This window comes from Podarcis vaucheri, assembly GCF_965113315.1.
Source record: "Podarcis vaucheri genome assembly, chromosome: 4".
Classification (NCBI taxonomy): domain Eukaryota; kingdom Metazoa; phylum Chordata; class Lepidosauria; order Squamata; family Lacertidae; genus Podarcis; species Podarcis vaucheri.
Genome location: NC_138762.1, coordinates 5,988,216 through 6,008,078, shown reverse-complemented (window position 1 = coordinate 6,008,078; position 19,863 = coordinate 5,988,216). Strand labels below are relative to the sequence as shown.

Genomic DNA, 19,863 nt, shown 5'->3' with positions numbered 1-19,863 from the left:
GGGAGATAACCAGAGCATGCACCACTCTGGCCAGACAATCCGCGGGCAGGTGAGTCTCATCCTGCGTACCAGATGGAGCTGATAAACAGCTGCCCTGGACATAGAATTGACGCTGGCTTCTTGTAGCAAAAAAGCAGAGCGCGGACGTCTCTGCTGGGGGATTGCCAACAAGGTTGCAGAGCAGAGCAGCTTTCCCTCGCTTGCTACCCTCCCTCTAGGTGCCCAGTGCCCAGCAGAATGCGGGCAACCTATGCCCATCCACAGTTTCCCTCACCGTCAGCGGGTCGGCTGCGAAGGCCGCGACGCTGTTCCTCATCTCGCTCTCGTTGCCTCGCAGAGGGATCAGGGAGATGTTCCCCAGCCGGGAATCCTGCTGCGTCCGGGACGCCCGAACCTTGGAGGACTCCGGCGGCCAGATGTTCCCGCCGTGCTGGGAAGGCCAGAGAGGGAGGAAGAGGTCACAAGCAGCACAAGAAGGTGGATCAGGCCCGGCGGCTACTCCCAGGCCAGTTCTCCCCCTCCTGCTTCACCCTCATAGAACCCTTTGCAGAGTTGGGAAGGACCCCAGAGGCCATCTAGCCCAACCCCCTCCAACGACCCTGCGAGGTTGGTCAGGCTGAGACCCCTCCACTTACCTGCACAGAGAGGAAGGTGGCAAACCAGCCGCGCAACTCCATCTGTGTGTCACAGCAGAGATACCTGTGGGGGGGAAAGATAATAATAATAATAGTAATAATAATAATAATTTTTCTTTATACCCTGCTCTCCCAGGCCAGAGCCAGGCTCAGGGCGGCTAACATCAATAAAATTTCAGTAAAAACATTATAAGAAAAGAAAAAAACAATTTAAAATACAGGTTAAAATGCAATTTAAAATGCAGCCTCATTCTAAAAGTCAAAACCATAAGGGGAGGTAAACCTAAGAGTCAGACTGAGTCCAAACCAAAGGGCAGGCGGAACAGCTTTGTCTTGCTTGGTACTCAAACGCCTTGGTTCCCAAACGCCAATAACCCAGAAGTGAGTGTTCTGGTTTTCGAAAGTTTTTCGGATGCCAAACATACGAAGCGGCTGTCAGCTATTGTTTCCGGGGTGCCTGCACCAATCAGAAGCTGTGCCTTGGTTTTCGAACATTTCGGAAGTCAAACGGACTTCCGGAAGGGCTTAAGTTTGGTGCTTTTGTTTTTGCTCATTATTTTGCGTTTTTGTTTTCGAGGCTTTCTTGGTTAATTTGTTTATGTGACTGTATGGAACCCAGTTCAGCTACTGAGTGAGTGAGTGAGTGAGTGAGTGAGTGATTGTGCGACCCCTGACCATTAGGTCCAGTCGTGGCCGACGCTGGGGTTGCGGCGCTCATCTCGCTTTACTGGCCGAGGGAGCTTCTGGCGAACCAGAGCAGCACATAGAAACACCATTTGCCTTCCCACCGGAGCAGTACCTATTTATCTACTTGCACTTTGACGTGCTTTGAGACTGCTAGGTTGGCAGGAGCAGGGACCGAGCAACGGGAGCTCACCCCGTCGCGGGGATTCGAACCACCGACCTTCTGATTGGCAACTCCTAGGCTCTGTGGTTTAACCCACATTATTACTGTTTCTATTTATTAATACCTTGCTTTCCCCCATGCCGGGGACTTGAGGTGGCTCACAGAATAGATAAAACCATGGGGGGGGGAATCATTACAAAATGAAAAGAAGGGAGTGATGTATCTGGGACTGTGCCCAGCACCCCTTCCCCTCCAAAAAAAGGCTGTTTGCTCACAAAACTTTTTCGAAAGCCCTAAATTTTTGCTGCCAATTTTTCTTAAATTTTATTGATTTTTATTTCTTTTTGTAAACCGCTCTGATCCACACACCCCCGCCCCCCGACCAGGCGGTATATAAATTTTACGAAATAAAGAGAAAGGAATTTCCCCAGCTTTTATCGGGATGGGCTGGGCTGGAAACAAACAAGCAAAAAACCACAGTTGTGGGTCTGACCCCCCCCCCACCAGCTGCTTACCATTGCTGCTTCTCCAGCTTCTCGTTCTCAAAGAAGACGGTGAACCCCCAGCTGGAAGAGAGGGAGGGAGGAAGAGTCAAAAGGAGAGCAAGCCAGCAAAAGAATCAGCCGCCTCCATCCCATTTTTTGTGCTGCCTCGGGGGAAATGGTTCCTTGGGGGTTCAGTGTTTCCCCAGGTTACACAGGTGGGCAGGGAAGGTTACACATGTTTACAGAATCATGGAACTGTACAGCTGGAAGGGACCTCCAACAACAACAACAACAACAACAACAACAACAACAACAACAACAACAACAACAACAACAACAACAACAATATTATCTGAACAGCACCCCAAAGGTCACAACAACAACAACAACAATATTATCTGAACAGCACCCCAAAGGTCCCTGGTCCCTAATCCCTGATAGCATCTCCCGGAAGGGCTGAAAACTCGCCCCACAGCCCACCACCAATGCCCACACTTCAAATCCTGCCATGACGCAACAGAGCACATCTCTGAACATCAGTTCCAGCTCCTCTCTGAAGCATCACACCTCCTCTTTGCGATTAGCCCTAATAAGCAGCGACTGCAGCAAAATCAGGGTCCTTCCATCAGCTGAGAGTCCTGTAGGTGTTTTCCCCCAGACCCTCAAAAGTTTCCCCCAGATGGAGGAACCCTGTGTTCAGCTGGTACCACTTAACAGAGCTGTGCGTCTTGTGAAGCAGCTTTGCCACCTGGCGGCCGAGGGCGGGTTGTGCACGAGCTCAGGAAGAACAGTTAAGCAGAGCCTGCAGGATCAGGCCCGGATCGGGATCAAGCCTCTTTTAAAGTCGTCCTAGTTGTTGGCCATCGCTGCCTCCTGTGGCAGAGAGTTCCACAGTCTAACTCTGCGCTGCACGAAGAAGGGCTTTCTTTTATCGGCTCTGAATCTTCCAAACTGGCAGGAAGGATGTGGGGGGAGTCCATAGGCACAGCCAGGATTTATGTTCCTGGGGGGCCACAGAACCAAGCTATCTGCGACGCGATTGGTCAGTTTGTTAAGTATTTTTATGTATTTATTTATTGCCCCTCTGGCTACGGCTATGCCAGAGTCCAGAAGCATCTGAAGGGTGACAGACTCAGGGACTCATGCAGAGATGCAGGAGGCACTCCTATTATTATTATTATTATTATTATTATTATTATTAACCCCATGCATCCAACTAGGTTGCCGCAGTCACTCTGGAATGCTTCATGCAGAACACATAAACATAACAAAACATTGCCATGGGCTTCAGGGGGTTGGACTAGATGACCCTTGGGGTCCCCTCTAAAAAATTTTGATTCGCTGATCCTGAAGGTTCTGGAAGCAGATCTTTTGGGGGAGAAGGGCCAGGCAAGATTTCAAAAATTCAGCACCGATAAAGAGGTGTCCAGCTAGGATGAGACTGGCATAGATGAAGAGGCAGCGGCACTTGAACTCAGAGCAGGCACTCACCAGCTCGGAGGACGGACTTTCTTCTTTATTCCCAGGTAGATCCTCAGGTTCTTCACTGGCCATTCTTTCTCTGGTTTGTGGCTCTGGAGAAGAAGGAGAAGAGTGAGAGAGCAGAAAGGGAACTTACAATTCTATGACTCATCGGCACAAAAACGTAGCGATGGAAGGGAACCCAGGGGTCATCTAGTCCAACCCCCTGCAATGCAGATATCATGGTTAAAGAATTCCCTGTGGAATTTCCTTCAGATGTGAAGGAAATAAGCAGCTATCCTATCTTTAAAAGACATCTGAAGGCAGCCCTGTTCGGGGAAGTTTTTAATATTTAATGCTGTACAGTGGTGCCCCGCAAGACGAAATTAATTCGTTCCGCAATTTTTGTCGTCTAGCGAATTTTTCGTCTTGCGAAGCACGAAATCCCATAGGAGTGCATTGAAAATCAATTAATGCGTTCCTATGGTCAAAAAAAGTCCAAACAAAGCCAAATTTGGTACAACAACAGTTTATTAACTGCTCTTTAAAGTCACACATACTGTAAAGAGCAGTTCAAAAATTTAAGGGAAAATAAATTAACTTTATAAACAAAACATGTCTTTGCTTTCAGTCAAAGAAAAAAAGTCGTGAGACGTTTTCGTCTTGCGAAGCAAGCCCATAGGGGAAATTCGTCTTGCGAGGCAAATCGCGAACGGAAAAAACTTTCGTCTAGCGAGTTTTTTGTATTGCGAGGCATTCGTCTTGCGGGGCACCACTGCACTGTTTTTAACTGTTTAACTGTTTTTAATATTTTAATATTTAATGCTGTACTGATTGGGAGCCGCCCAGAGTGGCTGGGGAAACTCAGCCAGATGGGCGGGGTGTAAATAAAAAATTATTATTATTATTATTATTATTATTATTACTATATAAACAGGGCTGCCTTCAGATGTCTTCTAAAAGTCAGACAGTTGTCTCTTTCCTTGACATCTGATGGTAGGGCTTTCCACAGGACGGGCACCACTGAGGAGGCCCTCTGCCTGGTTCCCTGTAACTTGGCTTCTCGCAGGTAGGGAACCACCAGAAGGCCCTCGGAGATGGACCTCAGTGTCCTGGTAGAACAATGGGGGGTGGAGACGCTCCTTCAGGTCTACTGGACCAAGGCCGTTTAGGGCTTTCAAGGTCAGCACCAACACTTTGAATTGTGCTCGGAAACGTACTGGGAGCCAGTGTAGGTCTTTCAAGACCGGTTCTGACCTGGGCTCCTCCCCCACTTGCAAAATGGGAATCAAGTGCCTACGAGTCGCCACATAACGCCAGCCACATGAAGCTGGCACGACTCTCAAGATAGGCAGGTGACGGGGCTGGCGCCCAGAGAGGGTTGTCAAGGGGACCTCTGCACATACCCGGACTTCCTTGTAGAGGCGCAGGCAGCTGCTGTTGAGGATGAAGTATCGGTCGTGGAAGCCGGTGCTGAGTCCCATGCCCAGCACGTTCTTCTCCTCCCGGAACTTCATCATGCCATGCTTGCTATCGCCCACCTTGCTGGCTGGGGAAGAACAAAGGCATCAGGAAGCTGGGGGGGGGCAAGGGCCTGAGGACTAGCGCCATGGCAAGGCTTACAGGGGCAACGGAGGAGGGAGGCGGCTTTCTTCAGCTTGCAAACCGCCTTGGGTATTGTAAAATAGAAAGAGGGTACACAAATTAAAAGTGATGATGATGATGACTGGATTTTTTTAAAAAAAAATCACCGTACTTTTCCGTGTACAAGACTTGTTTTTTTAATCTAAAATAACGTTCAAAATCTGGCCTCGTCTTATACACGGGTAGTATCTCCTCCCATTTTCTTAAATTGGAGTTCCCAAAAATAGGGGGCGTCTTATAGACGGAAAAATACGGTAGGCCATGATTTTATTTCTTAGACAAATCAGGGACGCTCAGTGATACTTCCTCTATGCCAGGCAGCAGTTTACAAACTTCAACCATATCACCACTTATTTGCCTTTCCCCTAAACTGAAAAGTCCCAAACACTGAAAACTTTCTTCGTAGGGGAATCTGTACGGTGGTAGTTCATGCATTGCGACTTGCTATTATTTTCACTGAGGGTAGTTTCGTGATTCTTGATTGCAATTGCTATGAGTTAATTTCCGTTCAATTGCTGTTTGCCAATATTTTGAGACTTAATTGCATTGTGTACTATTGCGACCTAGTGGATTATTGAACATTACGTCGTTCAATACAAGTTCTTTATTTTAAAATTATGACATCGTTATATTGGGTCATATTATTACAAGACGGGTGATCTTTGCTGTCTGTTTTGCTGTTGCAAACCTCATGTGTATAGTAATAAGAGAAGAGGCACAGTGGAATCCGGGTTCTCAAATGTCATCCGTTCCGGAAGACCGTTCAACTTCCGAAACGTTCAAAAACCGAGGCACAAAGGGCAGTCTGCAAATTCAATAGAGAAAATTGAAAAATAACTCAACAGATAATAACTCAGTGGGACGCAGGTGGTGCTGTGGGTTAAACCACCGAGCCTAGGACTTGCCGATCAGAAGGTTGGCGGTTCGAATCCCCGCGACGGGGTGAGCTCCCGTTGCTCGATCCCTGCTCCTGCCAACCTAGCAGTTCGAAAGCACGTCAAAGTGTGAGTAGATAAATAGGTACCACTCCAGGGGGGAGGTAAACAGCGTTTCCGTGCGCTGCTCTGGTTCGCCAGAAGCGGCTTAGTCATGCTGGCCACATGACCCGAAAGCTGTACACCGGCTCCCGCGGCCAGTAAAGCAAGATGAGCGCCGCAACCCCAGAGTCGGCCACAACTGAACCTAATGGTCAGGGGTCCCTTTACCTTTTTTTAACTCAGCAGAAGCTGTTCAAAAATGGAAGCATTTACTTCCGGGTTTTCAGTGTTCGGGTTCCGAAACTATTCGAGAACCGAGGTACCACCGTATACAAATTAAAAGTGGGAAATGAAATGAAATAACGGTCTTTTGATATGGGCAGTTTTGTTTCCAGCTCCTTTCCTAATGATCCCTAGCCTGGAATTTGCTGCACCCCAGGTCTTCTGCGTGCTCTCTGTTACAAACCCCGGGGTCTCGCTCCCGGTCGATGCCCAGGTCTGCCCCTTCCCTCTGGGTGGCAATGGGCTTCCTCTGCCCCTGCGTACCTACCTAGATACAGCAGCATGTTCTCCATCGAGAGCTGCTTTTTCACCACCAGGTAGCTGTCCTTGCCCAGGCTGTGCAAGATGGGAAGCACCTTCTCACTGTAGTGCAAAGGCCGTTCTGCGTGCGAGAGAGAGAAAGAGAGAAACAGGAGGGTAAATAAGACTTTCCAATGAGAAAACACAGAAAGAGAGAGAGAGAAGTGGCAGAAAAACATATGGACGTACAGGCATACCTCTGCGGCAGTGTTAGAAAGTCAGATGTATAAGTTGGGTGCCTAGGGCTCCTCAAACCAGGGTTACAGTCACCAAAACGGAATGCCTGGTGGCCATTTTTGGGGTCAGATGGCACAAAAGTAGCATTTTTCAATGGGACTTTTAAGGTTCCTGAAACGCCTTCCAATTGTGCAGATAAAAGAGAACAGGATTCTACAGGATGCGGAATTAGTGTGTGAAAACAGTCCAGATGTTTTTAATGCCTGATGTTTTAATTCTGTTGCGAGCCGGCCAGAGTGGCTGGGGAAACCCAGGCAGATAGGCGAGATATAAATATATTATTATTATTATTATTATTATTATTATTATTATTATTATTCAAGGATCCCCAGGCATGCACCTCTACATAGGTGTCATCCTGACACCCAGGCATCTTCACTTGGTCGCAAGTGGCCAACAGCCAGGTACAAATGCGCCTGGCGAATTTCGAACGCTGTACTGTGGGTTTGGTTCCAGACCACTGCAAGTTAGCAAATACTGGAATAAAGCAAGCCATGACATTTTTATTTGTTGTTTTCCCAGTGCATATAAAAAGTTAGGTAAAGGGTAAAGGGACCCCTGACCTTTAGGTCCAGTCATGGATGACTCTGGGGTTGCGGCGCTCATCTCGCTTTATTGGCCGAGGGAGCCGGTGTACAGCTTCCGGGTCATGTGGCCAGCATGACTAAGCCGCTTCTGGTGAACCAGAGCAGTCCACGGAAACGCCGTTTGCCGTTTACCTTCCCACCGTAGCGGTAGCTATTTTTCTACTTGCACTTTGACGTGCTTTCGAACTGCTAGGTTGGCAGGAGCAGGGACCGAGCAACGGGAGCTCACCCCGTTACGGGGATTCGAACCACCGACCTTCTGACTGGCAAGCCCAAGAAGCTCAGTGGTTTAACCCACAGCGCTACCTGCGTTTACACTATACTGTAGTCGATTTAGCCAGGCTCGTTTGGCTGCAGGGGCGGAAAACTTCAGCCCCAGCCCTAGCCAGCTCCACTCCCGTGGCCAGAAGAGGGTTGGCTCCCTGCAGCTGCCCCCCCCCCAGGTGTCCTTGTATACATCGACAACGTATAGGCAGGAAAAAGAAAGGGGCTGAACCACGTTGGGCCATTGGGGTGTTGCAAAAAGGAGCCAGGTTGTCTTTCAAAGACGCAGGAATGAATTTGCTGCTGCGTTTGTGCCCCTGATGCTTCCTTTTCGCCTGAGATGTTGCTTTTTGCGCATTCCAAGGAGGCTACGGCTAAGCCGCTCATTTGAAATTCCCTTTGCCATGCGACAAAGGCGAGGAAGTACCCCTATACCGTGGAACCTCGGTTCTTGAGCGTCTCGGAAGCCCAACGTTTCGGCTTTCGAATGCCCAAAACCTGGAAATACCGTACTTTTCCATGTATAAGACTAGTTTTTTTTACTTTAAAATAATGTTAAAAGGGGGGAGCCTTATACACAGGGGCAATCTCTCCCTGTTTTCTTAATCCTGAGCCCCCCAAAATAGGGGGCGTCTTATACAAGGGGGTGTGTTATAACACGGAAAAATACAGTAATTGCTTCCATTTTTGAACGCGCCTCAGGAGTCCAACGGCTTCCGAGGGATGTTCCTCCATTTTCTCAACGGATTCTGCAGACCGTCCACTGAGCCTCGGTTGTCAAACGTTTCAGAAGTCAAACAGTCTTCTGGAACGGGATGTTAGAATTCCTGCTCCATGATTGCAGTCATGGGATTGTTGTCTATCACATGACAGTGTATGTTTTGACTCCACAGACTGGGAAGTGACAGAGACAGGATGTTTGTGTTACTGTGTTCCATGAAGTGGGACTATTGTCCTTTGTTCTTTCTCTCTTTGCTGTCTGATGCTAGAGAGAGAGGGAGCCATGTTGCAGTGCTCCGTGTGTGTTTATATGTCAATAAAGTAGTTTAGCCAAAATGCTGAGTTGCTGAGGCCTGTCACGTGCAAGTTGTGTAAACTCTGCGCATCCCTAAGTGTGCCGGTGTCTGTTGGCATCGGTCGCTGTGATGCTCAGGCTGAAGAAAACTTTTGAAACTCCCAAACGAATGACCAGGAGGGAGAGAACATGCCAGTCGGGAATGTGTCTCTATCAGGGGCCTACTCAAGAGCTGGATGAGCTCCTGGCACGGATTATGTTTGACAACCAAGGCACCACTATACAAGCGTGGGAAACCTAAGGCCACTGCAGTTCTGATTGGGCAAAAGCTGCCTCCAACATCGTGACGGAAGAAAACTGGCTGCAGAGTTTAGGCAGGGGACCACCAGAGAGGCGTATCTTTTGCGGCACTTCCAAGGGGGGGCCCTCTGAACGGGGGTGGGGGTGGGTCTGCCCCGAGGAAGAGGATGCTCTGAGCACCAGAAGCCCCCAGAGGACGCCTACCTGCCTCCTCCCGCTCGTTGACCTCGAAGCAGCTCCAGAACTCTTTCTCCTTCATGACGATTTTCCGCCGGTCCAAGATTTCGAAGGTCAGCTCTTCTGCTGTCATGGTGGCCGGGATCTGGAGGCGGAGAGGGTGGGTGTGTGTGTGAATAAAGGACCTTCCAGAGATGATACGATACGAGAATCCTCATTGTCATTGTCCCATACAGAACAATGACATTGAAAAAATCTACATCAGACATTCAAAAACCCACAAGCCTGCTATCCCAGCTATCTCAGCTCAGGAGCTGCACGGTCTGGGGAAAAACAAGGCTGTCCAGGGTTGTAAAGACTGCGGAGAGAATAACTGGGTGCACTCTTCCCACCTTGGATCAAATCTACGCTTCCGGGTGCCATAAGGAAGCGGCAGAGATAGCGCAGGATAGTGCGCACCCCAGAAATGATCTCTTTCAGCTTCTGCCTTCTGGAAGAAGGTACAGGGTTATAAAGACCAGGACTAGCCACCTGAAAAACAGTTTCTACCCAAATGCAATGCTGGTTTTAAACGCAGTATAAGGAGTCTCTATAGGAGTATATTGTATTTTAAAATGGGGTTTCAGAGTTTTTAGGGGGTTTTGAATGTCCTATGTAGGTTTTTTTAATTTCATTGTTCTGTATGGGACAATGACAATAAAGATATTGTATCGTATTGTATCCATGTTTTTATACTGTATTTTATGCTGCTTCTACAATTAAGTGTTTTAAATTTGTTGTTAGCCACCCTGAGCCTGGTTTCTGAACTGGGAAGGTCGGGGTATAAATAAACAATTATTATTGTTATTGTCGTTGTTGTTGATGTTTTCTCTCGTTTCCCCATCCTTGCCAGCACACAGCCAACATCCCCCCACTGTGCTCCCCCCACGGCTTGCCAAGAGAGGCCGGTTTCTCTCCCACCAGAGACATCAGCCGCCAAGTGGGCTGCCTCCTCCCCGTGCGACCGAACCCTTCCCGGGTCTCCTCTCCCGCCCTCCCTCCGCACACCTTGATGTGTTGCTCTGCTTCCGTCTTCTTCTCCTCCAGGTAAACCGTGCAGATGAAGTCTCCGGCTTGCTGGGTGGAGAAGGAAGCCAGGTCAAAAAGGCAGAAGGTCCCGGGCATTCCAGGCGCTGTTAGACTACAATTCCCAGCAGCCCTAGAAGCCAGGGGTGATGGGAGCTGGAGTCCAGAACATATACAGTGGTGCCCCACAAGACGAATGCCTCGCAAGATGGAAAACTCGCTAGACAAAAGAGTTTTCCGTTTTGGAGGTGCTTCGCAAAACGAATTTCCTATGGGCTTGCTTCGCAAGACGACAATGTCTTGCGAGTTCCTGCTGGTTTTTTTTCCTTTTCCACCCCTTTTTCTAAGCCTTGAAGCTGCCTATCAGCTGATCCGATCAGCAGATAAGCCGCTAAAAGCCGCTAAAAGCCGCTAATAGCACTAATCCGCTAATCCGTCAATGGGCTTGCTTCGCAAGACGAAAAAACCGCTAGACGAAGAGAATCACAGAACGGATTCTTTTCGTCTTGCGAGGCACCACTGTATTTAGAAGGACGGTGGATTGCTGCCGAGAAAGAAAGCTCCGGGCTAAGGCTTTAAACTGGACGTTGCATTGAAAACAACCTTAGAACTGGCATTTAATTTCCCGTCCCCATCTTCATACAGAATATCAAGCGTGGTACCAGCACATGCAATTGAGGAGGGCTTTACCAGCCTGCCTCCAGCTCCCCATCAACACAACTGCCTGGACCCAGGGTCTGGAAGCGGTTGGAGGAAGGATGGCAGCTAACAGATTGAGGTTGAAGTCTGACAAGACAGAAGTATGGTTTTGGGGGGACAGGAGACGGGCGGGTGAGGAGGACTCCCTGGTCCTGAATGGGGTAACTGTGCTCCTGAAGGACCAGGTGCGCAGCCTGGGAGTCATTTTGGACTCGCAGCTGTCCATGGAGGCACAGGTCAATTGTGTGTCCAGGGCAGCTGTCTACCAGCTCCACCTGGTACGCAGGCTAAGACCCTACCTGCCCGCGGACTGTCTTGCCAGAGTGGTGCATGCTCTAGTTATCTCCCGCTTGGACTACTGCAATGTGCTCTACGTGGGGCTACCTTTGAAGGTGACCCAGAAACTGCAATTAATCCAGAATGTGGCAGCTAGACTGGTGACTGGGAGCGGCCGCTGGGACCACATAACACCGGTCTTGAAAGACCTACATTGGCTCCCAGTACGTTTCCGAGCACAATTCAAAGTGCTGGTGCTGACCTTGAAAGCCCTAAATGGCCTCGGTCCAGTATACCTGAAGGAGCGTCTCCACCCCCATTGTTCAACCTGGACACTGAGGTCCAGCTCCAAGGGCCTTCTGGTGGTTCCCTGCCTGCGAGAAGCAAAGCTACAGGGAACCAGGCAGAGGGCCTTCTCAGTAGTGGCACCCTCCCTGTGGAACGCCCTCCCATCAGATGTCAAAGAGATAAACAACAACCTGACTTTTAGAGGACATCTGAAGGCCGCCCTGTTTAGGGAGGCTTTTAATATTTGATGCATTATCGTATTTTAATATTTTGTTGGAAGCCACCCAGAGTGTCTGGGGGAAACCAAGGCAGATGGGTCGGGTATAAATAATAAAAATGATTATTATCAAGCTTGGTGCAGAGAAGGAGAGGAGGAGGACAGCCTTGTTATTCTGCCTCTGCTCCCCTGCCTGGCCGGCCAGCTGGCCCAACCCTAACCTTGCCCCATCTCACCTGCGTCGCGCTAGAGGAACCAGCCTCACGCATCTTCATGATGGCGGTGATCTCCTCCTGCTGCTTCCTCATCTCTGCCTCGTCCACCTGCCGAGCGTTTGAGAAAGAGAGAGAGAGAGGATTAAAGAGGAGAAACCAAGCCGCGCGGGGGGGGGGGAGGCCAAGGCTTCGCTTCTGCGTGGAAAGAAAGTCAGTGTCAAAACGTTGCAATGGGGATCCAGGAAAATTGCGGTGGCAGTTTCAGGTGAGTAAGGAAGCACAGGATTGGTTCTTCCCTCGACACGTTTCGAGCGAACCTCTTGTTCACGGGCAATCCATTGCCTTTGCAGCGCAGAGAGAAGAACCTTCTACTCTGCTGCAGCAAAACATGTTAGGCTATAGTTCTGTTCCACCTTAAAAGGGAACAGGCATGACTGTTGTGTGTCACAGGTCTGTTTACTTCCAGCACAGTCTGGGGGGGGGGGCTTCTGTTTGTATATAGCTTTTGCATTGCTGCTGTTTTGCTGGAGACGAAGGGAAGCAGACATGTTTTCCTTTGTTCCTGAACTATGCTGAATAAAATGCTGCACATTACGCTTACAGATTTCTCTGTCCGCCTCTTCTTCTGTGAGAAGATTTACACACTCTGCTGATAGAGTGTGCACGGGTCTCTAAATGTATCTGAGGCTCCAGCTGGTGGCTGGAGCCAGCTGGGGGGCTTTCTGATGCCCCCATCTCCCCGGCAGTATCCCAACAAAACATGTCTCTCCCACATCAGACTCTCCAACCGCATGGCTTTGCCCCCGATGGCACACTTTTCTGTTGTCTCTTGAGGCAGAAGCAGAAGGGGGAAGCACTTGAGAGCTCAGCGGATGCCCTCCAGAGTGCTGGGCAAGAAACCTCTTTGCATTTAAGGCGAGGCACTCAACCCCCTCAGGACCAGAGCAGGAATGGGAGCTGGGGGACCTGCCTTGGCCCTGGCGCTTGAGAGAGGGATCATGTCCTAAGAATGTGAGGGGAACCCCCTGAAGTTGACCAAAGGCCCCCTAAGCCTGTGCCCCCCTGTGAGATTCATTCAAACTATGGGTTCCATTCATTTAAGCTATGGATTCCATTCATTCAAGCTATGGATTCCATTCATTCAAACTATGGGTTCCATTCATTCAAACTATGGGTTCCATTCATTCAAACTATGGATTCCATTAATTCAAACTATGGGTTCCATTCATTCAAACTATGGGTTCCATTCATTCAAACTATGGGCTCCATTCATTCAAACTATGGATTCCATTCATTCAAACTATGGGTTCCATTTGTTCAAACTACCATATTTTTCGCTCCATAAGACACACTTTTTTCCTCCTAAAAAGTAAGGGGAAATCTCTGTGTGTCTTATGAAGTGAATGCTTGGTCCCTGGAGCCAAATTGCCCAGGGGCGAAAAGCAGATCGTCCTTTTTTTTTTTTTAAGAAAGAGGGAAGGGAGTGTTGAAACGAAGCCGCTGAGAGACCCCTGTGCCTATTCCCATCCCAGTCCTGCCGAGAGACAGGCGGGGGGGGGGCGCATGTCCCACCGGCAGTCCCACCCCCGAGCCCGCTCCAGCCTGGCCCCCCTCTCACCCCAGAGGGCGAGGCATCTCCCCCCCCCAGGCCAAACGTACGCTGAAAATGTCGACGTAGCAGCGTATGAGGTCCTCCACCACGCGCCCCGCTTTGTAGTCCTTGCCGTCCGTCTGGAAGAGCGTCGGCCCAAAGACAATGGCCAGGTTGTGTGTGGTCATCTGGTTCATGTCCGAGAAGCACTGGACCCTGCGAGGGAGGCAAAGCGGCCGCGAGAGAGAAGAGCCTCAAAGGGGCTGACCCTGTAGGGGGGTGACGCCTTAGGCTAGGGGGTGGGGATATCTATCGATTTATTGTGTGGGGGAGTGTAATTTATTTTATTTTATTATTTGGATTTATTTTTTATTCTATTATTCATTTATTTGAAGTATTTATTTATATTAATATTTATTTATTTGGAGGATTTATTTAGTTCATTGCTTGTTTGTTTGTTTGTTTGTTTGGAGGGTTTATTTCTTTTATTATTTGTTTATCCGGCGGGTACTTATTTTATTATTTATGCAACTTACTTGACTTATTCTTTAGTTATTTTTTCGGACCATATGTTTGATTGGTTGGTTTGTTTATTTGTTTGTTTGTTTGTGTGATTTGTTTAGTTTATTGAAGGGGCAATTTATTTTAATATTTATTTGCAGGCAGGGCCCTCCTCGCCCCACCCCCACCCCCATTTACATGTGATCAATATGTGCATGAGATGACCCAGAAACTTCATAAAGAAGTCCCTGAAACCTCACTAAATTGGCAGAACAGGGGCAGACTGGGATGTTTGCAGGCTATTTCAACGGGTTTCAATTATACACATTTTCACTTATGCGCATGGTACCTCAGAAAGTAACCCCCGTGTAAATATGGGGGTGGTCTGCCTGTATTTATTTGCAGGGCTTGTCCCACACTCTTCAGCCAAAAAGGCTCCCAGAGCAGCTTAACTTCTTTCCCCCCCCCCCAAAAAAAAACAACAACACCCATGACACAGAAGGGGAAAGGGATGGGGAGGGAAGAGGAAAAAGCAAAACTCAGGTGCCCATTTCTAACCTATTGCTCCTATAATGACCAGCTGGCCCAGTTCAGGGGCAGGAGCCTCCAGCAAAGTGTGAAATGGGCCGCCTGAGTCCTTTTTCTCCTGCTGACGTAGCCGGATGGAATGGCTTCCCCCGGGTGACAACCAAGGGGGGGATGATGTCTGACTGACATCCGTCAGAGGCAGGCCTGGGTGTGGCAACCCAGGTGACACTTGGCTTTGCTCCCTTGCAGCCACCCACCCACCAGGGACTTCTGCGTCCAAGCACCCCTCTCTGGCCAACTAGAGGGCGCAGAGGTGGGTCCAGCCAAGGCAGGTGGCCTAGGCAGAAGGGTGGCCTGAGACCTGCGACGCCCTTCTCACCTGTACAGGTGATTGATGAGCGCTTTCACCGTGGCTCTGTTGACCGCGGGGAGGCTGCTGAGGAGCTTCCGATAGCGGCTGACCTTCTCCTTGTCGTCCTCGATGGCTGGAATGGCGAGAGAGACGCAAATAAGAAATCAAGATAGCAAACTTGTAATAAAAGGATGGAAATGGCTTACTGAATATTTACAGATAAACTGTAAACAGATCAGAACATTAGTGGGATTATTGTACTAACCGGCAGTTTTATAAGAGTGGACCCTCCGGATACGAACTTAATTCGTGCTGGGGGTCCGTTCGCACCCCAAAAATTACGTAAATAGAGGCGTGCTTCTGCACATGCGCGAGGTGCAATTGAGTGCTTCTGCGCATGCGCGCGCGGCAAAACCAGGACGTTTGTCGTGGCCGTAACCCGAAGATTCCGTATCCAGAGGGATACGTAAGTAGAGGTACAACTGTATATTTAAAGTAGATGAATAAAGGAGCAAATTAAGTTAATTTGGATATGCTGAAGGTATTAAAAATAAAATGAAGGAACCACAGAATGAGGGGGAAAGGAAGTAAAGTTTTGGAATGTGAAAATGATTGTAAAATTAGTGAAATGCAAAAACCTGAAAAGCATAAATAAAATTTAAGAGAGAGAGAGAGAGAGAGAGAGAGAGAGAGAGAGAGAGATTCAAAGCCATGAGCAGGATTCTGGCAGGGACAGAGATGTTGTGGCAAGCGTCTCCCAACATTGTGCTGGAAGGGAGCAGTGGTGTTTTGGGATGGAAAGTCTCTGCGAAGGAACATCCTTCAAGACCAGCTCCGTTCAGGCAGGGCAGGAAAACCTGGAGCCAGGAACAGCTCCAGATGCAAAAGGCACCTAGCCAGAGCCAAGGTCCAGGCAGCTCCCTTTTCTGATATCCTACCTAAGCCAGAATTGATGAACAGCAGCATCCTCCATAGGAAACTGTGCCCAATAGCCGTGAGCGGTGTGGGAGCAGCCGGTATAAAGGATACAGCTATGTATCATAGAAACACAGAATTGTAGAGTTGGAAGGGACCCCAAAGGGTCATTTAGTCCAACCCCCTGCAACAGATGAATCTTTTGCCCAACGTGACACTCGAACTCATGACCCTGCAGTTAAGAGTTGCATGCTCTACCAACTGAGCTACAAGGCTGCTGTCTCTCCCAGGTCTTGAAAGATCGCCTGATTCTGCATTCCAGGCAAGATAGATCAACTGACCTTAGCCTACAGCATATAGCTGGATTTCATAATCATAGAATGGTAGACTATATGGGTCATTCTCCTGATCCAGACAGCATCTTAAAAAGCAGAGACATCACCTTGCCAACAAAGGTCCATAGAGTTAAAGCCATGGTTTTCCCAGTAGTGATGTAGGGAAGTGAGAGCTGGACCATAAAGAAGGCTGATCGCTGAAGAATGGATGCTTTTGAATTATGGTGCTGGAGGAGACTCTTGAGAGTCCCATGGACTGCAAGAAGATCAAACCTCTCCATTCTGAAGGAAATCAGCCCTGAGTGCTCACTGGAAGGACAGATCCTGAAGCTGAGGCTCTAATACTTTGGCCACCTCATGAGAAGACAAGACTCCCTGGAAAAGACCCTGATGTTGGGAAAGATGGAGGGCACAAGGAGAAGGGGATGACAGAGGACGAGATGGTTGGACAGTGTTCTCAAAGCTACGAGCATGAGTTTGAGCAAACTGTGGGAGTCAGTGGAAGACAGGCGTGCCTGGCGTGCTCTGGTCCAGGGGGTCACGAAAAGTCGGTCACGACTAAACGACTAAACAACAACAACAACAACAACAACAAAAGCAAGCTCTTCTTGTGTGTGTGGTTTATAGCAATAAAACAAAAGCCAGACAATAAAAACCATTAACCAGGGCCAGAATGTCCCCGACAGCCTAACCTGAGCTTCAGGTCTCCCATAGCTGAGAAGGCAAAGTAGTATAATTAATTTTCTAATGTACAGTGGTGCCTCGCAAGACGAAAAGAATCCGTTCTGTGATTCTCTTCGTCTAGCGGTATTTTTCGTCTTGCGAAGCAAGCCCATTGAAGGATTAGCGGATTAGCGCTATTAGTGGCTTTTAGAGGCTTTCAGCGGCTTATCTGCTGATCGGATCAGCTGGTAAGCGGCTTAGCGGCTTAGAAAAAGGGGGGGAAAGGAAAAGAAAACCAGCAGGAACTCGCAAGACGTTGTCGTCTTGCGAAGCAAGCCCATAGGAGATTCGTTTTGCGAAGCACCTCCAAAACTGAAAACTCTTTTGTCTAGCGAGTTTTCCGTCTTGCGAGGCATTCGTCTTGCGGGGCACCACTGTACATTTTCAGTCCTGTTGCAAGAAGACAACAACGCCCCCCTGAACCAGCAGGGGGCTCAAAAGTGATTTGTCTGCGCCGTATTATTCCCATGAGAAGTCAGAGATCCCAGGATTTAAGAAAGCAGGAGGGGCATTTTTTCATAGCTAAAAAGCACCCTGAGCTGTTTCCAAGAGAAATAACTCTGGCTCCAAAAATAGGTGTGTGTTTCTTCAAGGAGGGACCGGCTGCTCTGAGAACCAGCATGCGCTATGAGCATTAAAAACAGATGTGATTGATGGAAGTAAAAAAAAAAACTGTATAAGGTGTTAATGTGTGTTTAAGTATTGTTGAAAATGATATGTTAAAAATCTAATAAAAAAGTATATATATAAAAAATAAAAGCTGCCCAAGTTGGTGGCTGTCGCTGTCTCCTGTGGCAGGAGGTTCCGCAGTTTAACAACGGAGCGGCGCTTCTGTGGCTGCCGTGTTGATGTCAACGAGGTTCAAGGGGCAGGTGCCTTCTTCGTGCACCAACCTTTACCTGTTGCCTTCAGCCAGGCCGGGGAGGAATCTTTGGTGAAGAGCCCGTCTTCCACATCCCGGAAGAATCTCTTGAGGGTGTTGGCCACGTCATCCACCTGGTGCTCCCCTTCCTTGAGCCGGACCCTGCGGGCGTCCTTGCGGAGGATCTCCAAGAGGCCCGTCGTCTTGGAGTTCTGTCCGCTCTTCCGATAGATTCCTTCCGAGGTCAGCCCTGGGGGAATAATAATAATAATAATAATTGCTGTCTGATGCTAGAGAGAGAGGGAGCCATGTTGCAGTGCTCTGTGTGTGTTTATATGTAAATAAAGTAGATTAGCCAAAATGCTGAGTTGCTGAGGTCTGTTGCGCAAGCTGCAAAGACTCTGCGGATCCCTAAGTGTGCCGGTCTGTTGGCATCCGTCACTGTGATGTTCAGGCTGAAGAAAGCTTTTGAAGCTCCCAAACGATCAACTGATGGTTAAGTCAAAGGTGACTATGGGGTTCCGGTGCTTCCAGGCCAAGGGAGTCGGCCTTTGTCCACAGACAGCTTTCTGGGTCATGTGGCCAGCAGGACTAAAGCGCTTCTGGTGCAACAGGACACTGTGACGGAAACCAGAGTGCACGGAAACGCCGTTCACCTTCCTGCCGCAGCAGTACCGATTTATCTACTTGCAGTTGACGTGCTTTCGAACTGCTAGGTTGGCAGGAGCTGGGATAGAGCAACAGGAGCTCATCCTGTCATGGGGATTCGAACCGCCGACCTTCTGATCGGCAAGCCCAAGAGGCTCAGTGGTTTAGACCACAGCACCACCCGCATCCCTATCAAGGTAAAGGTAAAAGGTAAGGGACTCCTGGACGGTTAAGTCCAGTCAAAAGCAACTACAGGGTTGCGGCGCCCATCTTGCTTTCAGGCCGAGGGAGCCGGCGTTTGTCCACAGACAGCTTTCCAGGTTATGTGGCCAGCAAGGAGCTCACGGTGGAACACACAGTTCTCTCCCCAACACACTCCAATTTCACCCTGAGGTAGGTTAGGCTGAGAGAGGGGGACTGACCCAAGGTCACCTAGAAGGATTCAAGACTGAGTGTTTCCTCTGCACACAAACCCAACGTACCACACTGCGTGATGTAATCGATGCATCGGTCCACAATGATGGGCACATCTGTGTCTGTGAGCTGCTGTTCGGACAAGGTGTCTCCCGAGCTTCCAGCCGCCTTTTGGATGGCGTTGACCCAACCCAGGAAGTCCAGTTTCCTCTCGCCTTGGATGTAGAGCGTCCTGGGGGAGGTACGTCAGAAACTGAGTGTTAAAGATGTATAAAAAGATTCCCTTCATTTTTAAGATGGCGCGAGAGGCGCGGTCCCACCGTGTCCCCAATTCTCGCGCCGCCCAGGGCGCTGCTGAAATTTGACAGCCCAAACTCCACCACTGGGCTGGACCACGTGATCTCTGCAGGTCTTTTATCATTTCTATTTTATTTCATTTAATACATGTTCTGCTAGGCTGCAAAGGAATCATCAGCTGTTTCAACGTACTTTGGAAGTCGCCTGGATTTTGGCAGGGCAGGATGCAAAACATTTTATAACAAATGTGCAAAAGGAAATAATGTGGGGAGTGGAGGAACAGAAGATCTGGTAACATAAGACTTGCTTTTCAATTTTCATCCCATCCCAGGTTCCGTCCCATCCCACCCCCCAAAAAAAACCATTTACCTTCTCCTCTCCACCAACACAAGAACTTCATTGTCTCCCTGGATGGCTGTAAGGCAAAAACCGGCATTAATGCTTAGGGATGCAACCTGCCGTTGGTTTGAGTGGTGTCAGGGACTGGAAAGAAGACTACCACATGGGCATTGGGAGACGTGGGCTTGGAAGATGTGGGGCTCGGTGATGCGGAGGAACTGTGACAGCCAGGAGAAGAGGGCAGGCGATGCTGCAGGACTGCAGAGCAAAAAACAGGTGCAAGAGCAAGAGAGGTCAGGCTGGTGGAGAGTCAAGAGTCCATTGTACTGTAGAGAGTTATGGTCTGTGTGTGTGGTTTGGGAGCTGCACGGTCAGGGGGAAAAGAAG

General features: G+C 49.1%; 1 protein-coding gene across 1 annotated transcript in view; it reads right to left on the bottom strand.

The window, feature by feature from the left end:
- Positions 1-19,863, bottom strand: part of ARAP1 (ArfGAP with RhoGAP domain, ankyrin repeat and PH domain 1) — a 134,911-nt gene that overhangs the window by 3,914 nt on the left and 111,134 nt on the right. The window contains exons 20-33 of the mRNA XM_082219685.1: positions 19,507-19,552; positions 18,909-19,072; positions 17,816-18,028; positions 14,971-15,076; positions 13,631-13,778; positions 11,993-12,079; positions 10,259-10,327; positions 9,239-9,356; positions 6,600-6,713; positions 4,835-4,977; positions 3,459-3,541; positions 1,998-2,048; positions 636-699; positions 275-430 (exon numbers count right to left, since the gene is read on the bottom strand). Coding sequence (XP_082075811.1) covers positions 275-430; positions 636-699; positions 1,998-2,048; positions 3,459-3,541; positions 4,835-4,977; positions 6,600-6,713; positions 9,239-9,356; positions 10,259-10,327; positions 11,993-12,079; positions 13,631-13,778; positions 14,971-15,076; positions 17,816-18,028; positions 18,909-19,072; positions 19,507-19,552 — 1,562 coding nt within the window. The remainder of the gene's footprint in view (positions 1-274; positions 431-635; positions 700-1,997; positions 2,049-3,458; positions 3,542-4,834; positions 4,978-6,599; positions 6,714-9,238; positions 9,357-10,258; positions 10,328-11,992; positions 12,080-13,630; positions 13,779-14,970; positions 15,077-17,815; positions 18,029-18,908; positions 19,073-19,506; positions 19,553-19,863) is intronic.